Here is an 11,045-nt window from a genome sequence, read left to right as displayed (position 1 = left end):
AAGGTCCTCCATCTGCTGGTTCATACCCAAGATGCCGCAATCGGCTGCTGAGGCGATCCGAAGCCAGGAGCCAGGAGCTTCTTCTGGGTCTCCCATGCGGATGCAGGGCCCAAGGACTTCAGCCATCTTCCACCGCTTTCCCAGACCACAGCAAAGAGCTGGGTCGGAAGAGGAGCAGCCGGGACTTGAACTGGAGCCCATGTGGGATTCCAGCGCCGCAGGCAGAGGCTTCGCCCACTAAACCACACTTAAGTTTAATTTTCCTGGAATTAATGATGCATATGGTGTGAGACAGGGACGAAATTTGACTTTTTCCTGCGGCTAATCAGTTGTCCCAGTACAATTTATGGAACATCTTTCCTTCCTCCAGTGACGGCAGTGTTTCCTCTGCCATATGTTGAGTTTCCATATTCATAGGTCTGTCTGCGGGGTTTCTATTTTGCTCTACTGTCAATTTGTTTAGTCCCTAACTAATGCCATCTTATCCTTAGTACCGTAACTTTGTGAAAAACTGCTGATATCTAGAGGGACGAATTCTCCTTGTTCTTTAAGTGTGCAGAGCTATCCTGCCACTGCACTCATCAATATGTTAAGATTCCAATTGTGAAGTGTCTTGGAAAACTGTTGGCATTTTTATTGGAATTTCAGTGAATCGATTGATCAGTCTGAGAATCGAGATCTTCATGATACTGAGTTTTTCCATCCGTCAATGCATATTTTAATACATTCAATATAATAAAGGAAATCCCTTTATTTAGGTCTTCTTAATGTTTTCACTTATTCGACATTCAATGTTAGTTGTCAAACACTGTTCCAAGGAGGAAAGACCCCTGCCCCAGTAAAGCATACATTCAAGTAAGGTGGAGACAATAAACAAAGTAAATAAAGTGGTAAATAGATGGAAGAAAGAAAGAATGAGAGCGAGAGCGAGAGAGAGAGAAGGCAGGGAGGAAAGCAGCCATGGGCGTGTTCAGGGAAGAGCATCTTGGGCAGAAAAGGGGCAGTGCAGGAAGCGTTTTCTGGTCCTGTTCAAAGGGCTGTGAGGAGCCCGGGATGGCTGCAGAGAGACAACAAAGGCAGGAGTGACAGAGGAGGAGGTCACACAGGAGACGCCCAACCACGCCCGTGAGAGGAGGCCTCGGCCGACCTAGGAGTGACATGACGTGACAGTGTGGACGAGGAGGGCCCTGGCTGCTGTCTGAGAACCTACAGAGGCGAGCGTGAGGGGGTGCAGAAGGTCTCCTGTGAACCTCCTGCAACAGTCCGGATAAGCCGATGCTGACTTGAAGCGGAGCGGTGGCCACGGGGAGATGAGAAGTGGCTGGTGAACAGGGGCACCAACAGGGTTTGCCGACAGACCCTTGAGAGAAGGCAAAGAGAGGCCAAGAGATGGGCAGGAGCTACAGGAAGGGTGAGGTTGCTATTTACTCATTGGAGAGAGAGTGACAGGGGCTCCCTCCTGGGTGTGAAGCTTGAGATTTCGATCAGGCATCTTTTACCTGTTGGGTAGAGAAGCTGGGAGCTCAGGAGGGAGACTCTGGATGAAGTCAGAGATTTGCACGTCATTCACGTTGCATCATTCAGAATCCCAACACAAAACAATGGGAAACAGATTAGGGACATTTATGGAGGGCACAATTACGTTCGGCGCTATTCTTAGAGGCGGGCACGGGTGTTCTATCACAAACACCACAGGATGGGGCACGCGAGTTACAGAACTTGGAAGCAGGCAGCTGGGTCAAGAGGAGTATCTTGGGAGGGGCCACCTTTGTTCATGGGTCCTTGCCCAGAAGGAGCCAAGGGATTACAAGTCCTCCCTGCCCTTCATATCTTGTCACCAGTGCTCACAACCAAGCAGGAGCCAGGAAGCCCAGAAGTTTATGGATGAAGCACATGCAAGCCAGTCTCCTGGATGGAGGCTCGGGTGGAGAAAGGTAGAGAATCAAATCGGGAGTGAGTGGAGGAACTGGTGTTGAAAGACATGATGGGCCAGCGCCGCAGCTCACTAGGCTAATCCTCCGCCTTGTGGTGCCAGTACACCGGATTCTAGTCCCGGTCAGGGCGGCGGATTCTGTCCCGGTTGCCCCTCTTCCAGGCCAGCTCTCTGCTGTGGCCAGGGAGTGCAGTGGAGGATGGCCCAAGTGCTTGGGCCCTGCACCCCATGGGAGACCAGGAGAAGCACCTGGCTCCTGCCATCAGATCAGCGCGGTGCGCCGGCCGGCACCGCAGCGCGCTGGCTGCGGCGGCCATTGGAGGGTGAACCAATGGCAAAGGAAGACCTTTCTCTCTGTCTCTCTCTCTCACTGTCCACTCTGCCTGTCAAAAAAAAAAAAAAAATTAAAAAAAAAAAAAAAAAGGAAAGACATGATGGGTTGCGGAGACTGGGGCATTCACATGGGCAGAAAAGACCTGGAGGCTTGGGACTGACCTCTGGAACAGTCCAGTTCCCAGAGGCTGCATAGATAAGAAGGAATCAGCAAAGAGGACTGAGAAGCAGCGACCAGATAAGCAGCCCAGGACAGAGAGGTGTCTGAGAAGCCAAGTGAAGAAGCCCGTCCCAGGGAGCGTGGCAGGTGGGCCAACGCTGTGGGGAGGTCCAGCAAGCTGGGGCCAGGCAACTGGCCACCGGTCACATGGCTGACCTTGAGGAGAGCAATGGTAGTGGCAGGGGCCTCGACGAAGTGGGACTGAGGGAGGAACTAAGAATTGAGAATGAAGAACTCCTTCAAGGAATTTTGCTTTTTTTCTTTTGGGCCATCTTTTGCTGCTTTTCCCAGGTCATTAACAGGGAGCTGGATCAGAAGTGGAGCTGCTGGGACTTGACCCAGCACCCATACGGGATGCCTGTATCACAGGCGGTAGATTTACCTGCTACTACAGGGAGCTGGCCCCAGGAATTTTGCTTTAAGTTATAAAATTATGGATATGCGAGTTCAGTAAAGGGATTGAGGGAAATGGGTGGGTCAAGATAGGCTTTGTTATTACTTTTTTTTAATAGAGGAAGTTGCATTTAAAAATGTATTTATTTGTTTCCATTTTAATTTTAAAGGGACAGAGAGATATATCTTCTGTTTATTGGTTTACTCCCCAAATGCCCACAGCACCTGGGGCTGGGCCAGGCCAAGGCAAGGAGCTCAGAACTCCATCTAGGTCTCCCATGTGCTGGCAGGGACCCAAGTACCTGTGTGTGATAGCTCCCAGGGCACGTTAGTAGGAAGCTGAATCAGAAGCAAAGCTGGGACTTGAACCCCAGCACTCTGATAGGAGATGTGGACATCTGCACCACTGCACCAACCTACCCTTGTTGTTAAGATGAGAGAAAACAACAGCATGTTTATATATCTATAGGAATGATTCAGGAAGGGGAAGAAATGGGTGATGCAGGAGAGAGTGATTACTGGGCAATGCACTGGAACAAGCAAGGAGGAGTGGGGCCCAGTGCAAAGGACAGGGCATGGGGGCAGGTAGCAGCTCGGGGAGGGTCTCTGCAGGGCTAGGGGGAGGGTGGCACAGGACAGCAGGTGCTAACAGGTGTGCACATATGAGGGGAGGGGGCATAGTTTGTAGGGTTTCTTTTCCTTTTTTAAAAAATATGTATTTAATCAGAAAGCTGGGGAGACAGAGACAAACAGAGATCTCTCATCTATTAGTTCCCTCCCTCAATGCCCTCTACAGCTGAGGTTGGGCCAAGCTGAAACCAGGAGCCCAAAACTCAATCCAGGTCTTCCCAGACGGGTCGCAAGGACCCAAATATTTGAACCATTCTGATAGTCTCCCAGGATGTGCATTAACAAGAAGCTAGAATTAGAGGTGGATCCAGGACTCAAACCCAGGCACTCTGATGTGGGATACAGACATCTCAAGTGGTAGTTTAACCATGCCAAATGGCCACCCCAGAAATTTTCTGTTTTTAAAAATATTTATTTGTTTGAAATTTAGAGCATGGAGGGTGGGAGAAAGGGGAGGGGGGAGAATGAGAGAGGAAGAGGGAGAAGAAATAGATATTCCATCTGTTGGTTTACTTCCCAAATGGCTATAACAGCCAGGGCTGGACTATGCCAAAACCAAGAGCCAGGAACTCCATCTGGGCCTTCCAAGTACTTGGGCCATCATCTGTTGCCTTCTCAGGTGAGGTAGTAGGGAGCTGGACTGTAAGCAGAGTAGCTGGGACTCGAACCAGCATTCCATTAGGTGTTGCTGGCGTCACAGTGGCAGCTTAACTTGAGGAGCCACAACATTAAACCCAGAAATTTTCATTTTTTAAAAAATTTTTTATTTATTTGAAAGGCAAAGTGACAGAGAGAGAGGCAGTGATAGAGACAGAGATCTTCCATTTGCTGATTCACTCCCCCAAATGATTGCAACACCAGATCTGGGCCAGGCCAAAGCCAGGAGATAAAAACTGTATCCTGGTCTCCCACATGGGTGGTAGGGGCCCCAGTACTTGGGCCATCTATTCCTTTCCCAGGTGCATTAGCAGGAAGCTGGATCAAAAGTGGAGCAGCTGGGACTTGAACCAGTGCTCCAATATGAGTCGGTGACACTGTAAGCAACATCTTAACCTTCTGTACCACAAAACTAGTCCCCAGGAATTTTCTTTTAATGGCTTTAATTTTCCCAGTGCAATAGAAAGTAGGGTCAACTGCTGATAGAATATGGGAGAAGTTGGCATTTTGATAAGGAAAGAAAAATATGAAGCAGTCAACTAGTTCAGCAATCATTAAACATTTTTGCTTATATACCTCCTAAAATAATTCTGAGAAATAGCTTCTCCTATATTTTAAGATGACATCTAAAATTTTTCAACATAATTTGAAATCATTGCAAAGGATGCAGTTTCACTTATATAACTAGCTTGGAAGAGAAGGAGTTTTGTTAATGCAAAGTTTTGGAATCTTTGAGTTGTCTGAATTATATATCAAAAAACAAAGAACTATTTTTATAAATATTTTATAGCTACTATCAAAATTTATTTTTAATGATCCATCAGCTAACTACTTAATTATTCCTTATCCCTTTTACTTAAAAGCGAAGTATTAGAAATCGAACCATACCAGTATATATGTATATTTCCCAATGATGAATCATTCATTTTCTTAACATATACACCCATATTTCAAATTGTATCTTTATCTGGCTTCCTTTGGATTTCTAGGTTCTTTATATACTGGGGCCATGCACCATATTAAGGTTCTTCATAGATGAGATGCATCGCTTTTATTTATTTTTTTCCAAAGAAGAGAAGGGCACTTGTGAAAAGCAGTTTCTGAGTCGCAGACACTCTCAGGCAAATGAATCTGGGAAGGCACAGGTTTGCAAAGTGACTCGCTCAAGAGTGTCCTTGCTATGGGGCCGATGCTGTGGCTCACTAGGCTAATCCTCCGCCTTGCGGCACCGGCACAGCGGGTTCTAGCCCTGGTCGGGGCGCCAGATTCTGTCCTGGTTGCCCCTCTTCCAGGCCAGCTCTCTGCTGTGGCCCGGGAGTGCAGTGGAGGATGGCCCAAGTGCTTGGGCCCTGCACCCCATGGGAGACCAGGAGAAGTACCTGGCTCCTGCCATCGGATCAGCGCGGTGCGCCGGCCGGCACCGCAGCGTGCCGCGGCGGCCATTGGAGGGTGAACCAACGGCAAAGGAAGACCTTTCTCTCTGTCTCTCTCTCTCACTGTCCACTCTGTCAAAAAAAAAAAAAAAAAAAAAAAGAGTGTCCTTGCTAGGGCCGGTGGGTTAAATTGCTGCTTGAGGTGCTGGGGTCCTTTATCTGAGCAGTGGTTTGAGTCCTGGCTGTCCGCTTCTGACCAAGTGCCCTGCTAATGCACCTGGGAAGGCGGCAGAAGATGGTCCAAGCATTTGGGCCCCAGTGTTGGTGCTCCTGGCTCCTGGCTTCAGCCTGGCCCAGCGATGGCCATCTGGGGAGTGAACTGGCAGATGGAAGATTGCCCTCTTCCTCTCCCTCTCTGTCACTGTGCCTTTCACATAAATAAATAAGTAAATCTCAGAAATTTTAACATTTAAACCTTTTAGATGTGTGTTCAGTGGCATTATTGCAACCATCACCATTATACATCTCTATAACTTTTTTTTTTTATCATTCCAAACTGAAACTCTGCACCCATCAAACAATAACTTCCCTTCCCTAGCCATCAGCAGCTTCTACTTTTTACATGTATGAATTTAACTATTCTGGGCATGTCATATAAGTGGAATCATAAATTTGTCCTGTGTGATTTGCTGATTTCCCTTAGCATGTCCTCAAGGGCCATGTATGCTGTTGAATGTATCAGAATTTCATTCCTTGGCCGGCGCCGTGGCTCAATAGGCTAATCCTCCACCTTGCGGTGCCGGCACACCGGGTTCTAGTCCCGGTCGGGGTGCCGGATTCTGTCCCGGTTGCCCCTCTTCCAGGCCAGCTCTCTGCTATGGCCAGGGAGTGCAGTGGAGGATGGCCCAAGTGCTTGGGCCCTGCACCCCATGGGAGACCAGGAAAAGCACCTGGCTCCTGGCTCCTGCCATCGGATCAGCGCGGTGCGCCGGCTGCAGCGGCGGCCATTGGAGGGTGAACCAACGGCAAAGGAAGACCTTTCTCTCTCTGTCTCTCTCTCTCACTGTCCACTCTGCCTGTCAAAAATAAAATAAAAATAAAAAAAAAAAGAAAAGAAAATAGAAAAAATCAATTAAAAAAAATTTCATTCCTCTTAAAAGCTGAGTGATAGTCCTTTGTGTGCAAATGTATATATGCACACACCGCAGTTAGTTTATCCATTCTTCTGTCGGTAGACATTTGAGCCATTTTCACTTTTTGGTAATTGTGAATAATGCTCTTATGAACAATGGGTATTCAGGTCCCTGATGTCCATTCTTTGGGTTATATACCTAGAAATGCAATTGCTGGGTCACATGGTGATTCTACATTCCTGCATCCATTTTCAAATCTTTGGTCTAGGAGAATGATAGCAAGAATGGACCAAAGAAACATGGTATAATCTGAAGGTATTCACAGGGCTCGGTTGAGATGAGCAATCCTGAATTTGAGGAGAAATTAGTCAGCTGTGTTGCGTAATTTTATTACTTCTGTATTCAGTTGCACAGGGGCAGACGTAAGTCAGAGGAATCACTGGATATAACCATGGTTTCGGTTTACCTAGGTCAGCACTTTAAAGCAAGAACAATGCATACGGGGTAGGAATACGCATCTAACACTGCTAGAGTATAATTTTTGGCCATGGAATAAAAACTAGGTAAGAACTTCAAACACATTTTCTGAACTTTTCCATTCTCTCCTGGAAAATCCTTTGTTGGATTGATTTCTAGGTTCTTTATAAATGAAAAAATTTTAAATATTTTTGCCAATTTTTTGTTGGTACAGGATGGAAATAAAATTTATTTTTTCTATTTTGATGCTGGATCAAATCAGCCTGAAAACTTCTCTTATTAACCCCAATACCAAGTGTATTCAGAAGCTGTTTGATATGGGGCCGGTGCTATGGTGCAGTAGGTTAAAGCCCTGGCCTGCAGTGCCAGCATCCTAGCTGCTCCACTCTTGATCTAATTCCCTGCCAGTGCACCGGGGAAAGCAGCAGGAGATGGTCCAAGTCCTTGGGCCCCGGCACCCACATGGGAGACCTAGAACAAGCTCCTGGCTCCTGCTTTGAATCAGCTCGGATCCAGCTGTTGCAGTCATCTGGGGAGTGAACCAGCAAATGGAAGACCTCTCTCTCTCTCTGCCTCTACCTCTCTCTGTAACTCTGTCCTTCAAATAAATAAAATTCATCTTAAAAAAAGAAGCTGTTTGGTGTTTTCTTGTGGAGGCCATAGTCTCAATAATTACTACCAATCATGTTTATTGTTTTTCAAAGTTTTTTTTTCTTTTTAATGTCTTGCTGTGTTGGCTAGTAAGTCCACTAATGAAAAAAATTGAAAAAGACACATCAAAAAATATGGAATGACCTCCCAAGTTCATGGATTGGAAGAATTAATATCATCAAAATGTCAATGCTACTTAAAGCAAGTTACATATTTAATACAATCTCCATCAAAATACCAATGACATCATCCACAGAATTAGAAAAATTATCTTAAAATACATATTGAAACACAAAAGACCCTGAATATACAGAAAAATTTGAAACAATAAAAACAAAGGTGACATTACAATGTCAGATTCCAAGACATAGTACAGGGTTACTATAACCAAGATAGCATGGTGCTGGCATAAAAACAGACATGCAGACAAACAGAAGAGAGTAGAAACCCCAGAAATAAATTCATGAATCTATAACCAACTTATCTTTGACAAAGTTGCTAAAAAATTCCCTTTTAAATAAACGATAAATGATGTTGGGAAAATTGAATTTCCACATCCAGAAGTCTGTAACAAGACATCTACCTCACACCCTACCTATTGATGCAAAATGGATCAAAGATCTAAATATAAGACATGAAACTACTAGAGGAAAACATAAGGGAAATACTCCAAGACATTGTTATAAGCAAAGATATTTTGAAGACCCAAAAAGTACAGGCAATAAAAGCAAAAACAGACAAATAGGATTATACAAAGTAAGAAGCTTCTGCACAGCAAAGGAAACACTAAACAGAGCGAAGAAATAACTGATAGAATGGGACAAAGTACTTGAAAACTCTGCCTCTCATAAAGGATTAATATCCAGAACACATAAGGAACTCACCAAATTCAAGAACAACAATCTATTCAAGAAATGGGAAGATGGAGTAGGCATTTGGCACAGTGACTTAAGTCACAGCCTGGGATATGCACATCCCATGTCAGAATGTGTGGCTATGTTGTTTCTGATCCAGCTTCTGGAAGAAGTGCATCCTGGGAGGTGGAAGATGATGGCTCAAGTTGGAAGACTGGGATGGAGTTTCTGGGCTCCTGACTTTGTCCTGGTCCAGCCCGGGCTATTGCGGGCTCTGAGGGAGTAAAGCAGCAGATGAAAGAATTCTCTTGTTTGTCTCTTTCTCTGCATTTCTAATGAAATGAAAATAGATAAACAAAAATTAGAAGTCAATTTAATTAAAAGCAAGGATCTGAATAGACATTATTCAAAAGAAATATATATTGCCTACAGACACAGAAAAAATGCCCAGCATCACTAGCAATCAGGGGAATACAAATAAAAGTCACCATGAGGCATCATCTCATTCCAGTAGGAATGGCTATAAAAAAGTAAAAAACAGACAAATGCTGGCAAAGACGTGAGAAAGGGAACCCTAATACACTCTTGGTGGGGATGCACATTGGTACAGTCACCATGGAAACCAGCACAGACTCTTCCAAAAGCTAGAAATAGGGGCTGCTGCTGGTGCATCATGTTCACTCACTGCCTGAGGTGCTGGTGTTCCATATGGGTGGTATTTTGAGTCCCGGCTGCTCTACTTCTGATTCAACTCCCTGTTGATGTCCTGGAAAAGCACTGGGTCAAAACTCAAGTCCTTGGGCCCCTGCACCAGTGTGAGAGACCTGAATGAGGCTCCTGGCTCCTGGCTTCAGCCTGGTCCATTCCAGCAGATGCAGTATTTGGAGAGTGAATCAGTAGATAGAAGATTCTCTCTCTCTTCTCTCTCTCTCTCTTTCTCTCTTTCTCTTTCTCTCTCTCTCCCTCTGTGTGTGTGTGTGTCTCCTTCTCTGTAACTCTGCATTTCAAATAAGTAAATAAACCTTTTTTAAAAAAACTAAAAATAGATTGACCATATAACTTAGCTATCCCACTTCTGGTAACATATCCCAATGAAATGAAGTCAGCATATGACAGAGATCCCTGCACTAACTGCAGTCTAATTCACGGTAGCAAAGATTTGAAATCAACCTAGATAAAGAAAATGGTATATATACACAGTGGAATATTACTCAGCCATTAGAGAAGAATAAAATACTTCCATCTGTAACAAAATAGATGTAATTGGAGATCATTATGCTAAGTGAAACAACCCAGACACATAAGGACAAATTCTACATTTTCTCTCACATGGAAGCTTACATTTCTCCTTCTCTCTCTCTCTCTCTCTCTCTCTCTCTCTCTCTCTCCTTCTGTATGTGTGTGTCTGTGATATTATTTGAAATTAAGATATTTATAAATATTGCCTTCATTGAGTTATACCCCTTATATAATAATATAATCTTATTTACTCATTTCATGATATTTGCTATGATAGCCACATTATGTGATATCGATATATCCAATCTTGCTTTAAAAATAGTATTATATGTATATATAATGTTTACATATGAAATGAGTACAACATTAAGTCATTGAAATCTTACAATTTTCTGTACTATTTGAGATATTTTAAAACAAAAGACAAACAATGTTTAATACAGAGGTAACTTATTATCCTGGGACTGACTTTAAAGGGATGCCTCTAATATTTCATCATTCATACACAAGTTTACTCGAGTTCTTTGGTAGGTAAATCCATCAAGTAAAGGCAGTTTATAAGAGTTGGTCCATAGCCGGCGCCGTGGCTCACTAGGCTAATCCTCCGCCTAGCAGCGCCGGCACACCGGGTTCTAGTCCTGGTTGGGGCGCCGGATTCTGTCCCGGTTGCCCCTCTTCGGCCCAGGTGCTTGGGCCCTGCACCCCATGGGAGACCAGGAAAAGCACCTGGCTCCTGGCTCCTGCCATCGGATCAGCGCTGTGCGCCGGCCGCAGCGCGCCGGCCGCGGCGGCCATTGGAGGGTGAACCAACGGCAAAAGGAAGACCTTTCTCTCTGTCTCTCTCTCTCTCACTGTCCACTCTGCCTGTCAAAAAAAGAGTTGGTCCAGGGGCTGGAGCTGTGGCTAGTGGGTAAAGCCACTGCCTGTAGTGTTGGCATCCCATATAGGCACCAGTTTCAGTCCTGGCTGCTCCACTTCTGATCCAGCTCTCTGCTATGTCCTGGGAAAGCAGTAGAAGACAGTCCAAGTTCTTGGGCCCCTGCACCCATGTGGGAGACCCGGAAGAAGCTCTTAGCTGCTGGCTTCAGATCGACACAGCTCCCAGCCATTGTGGCCACCTGGTGAGTGAACCAGCAGATGGAATCTCTCTCT

General features: G+C 45.2%; 1 protein-coding gene across 1 annotated transcript in view; it reads right to left on the bottom strand.

Moving 5' to 3' along the window:
• Positions 1-7,836: 7,836 nt before the first annotated feature.
• Positions 7,837-11,045, bottom strand: part of NDUFAF2 (NADH:ubiquinone oxidoreductase complex assembly factor 2) — a 271,984-nt gene continuing 268,775 nt past the window's right edge. The window contains exon 4 of the mRNA XM_051853757.2: positions 7,837-8,986. Coding sequence (XP_051709717.1) covers positions 8,795-8,986 — 192 coding nt within the window. The 3' untranslated portion in view covers positions 7,837-8,794. The remainder of the gene's footprint in view (positions 8,987-11,045) is intronic.

The sequence above is a fragment of the Oryctolagus cuniculus genome, chromosome 14 (assembly GCF_964237555.1).
Source record: "Oryctolagus cuniculus chromosome 14, mOryCun1.1, whole genome shotgun sequence".
Classification (NCBI taxonomy): Eukaryota; Metazoa; Chordata; class Mammalia; order Lagomorpha; family Leporidae; genus Oryctolagus; species Oryctolagus cuniculus.
Note: the sequence above shows the minus strand (reverse complement) of the source record. Positions and strands in the feature narration are given on the sequence as shown.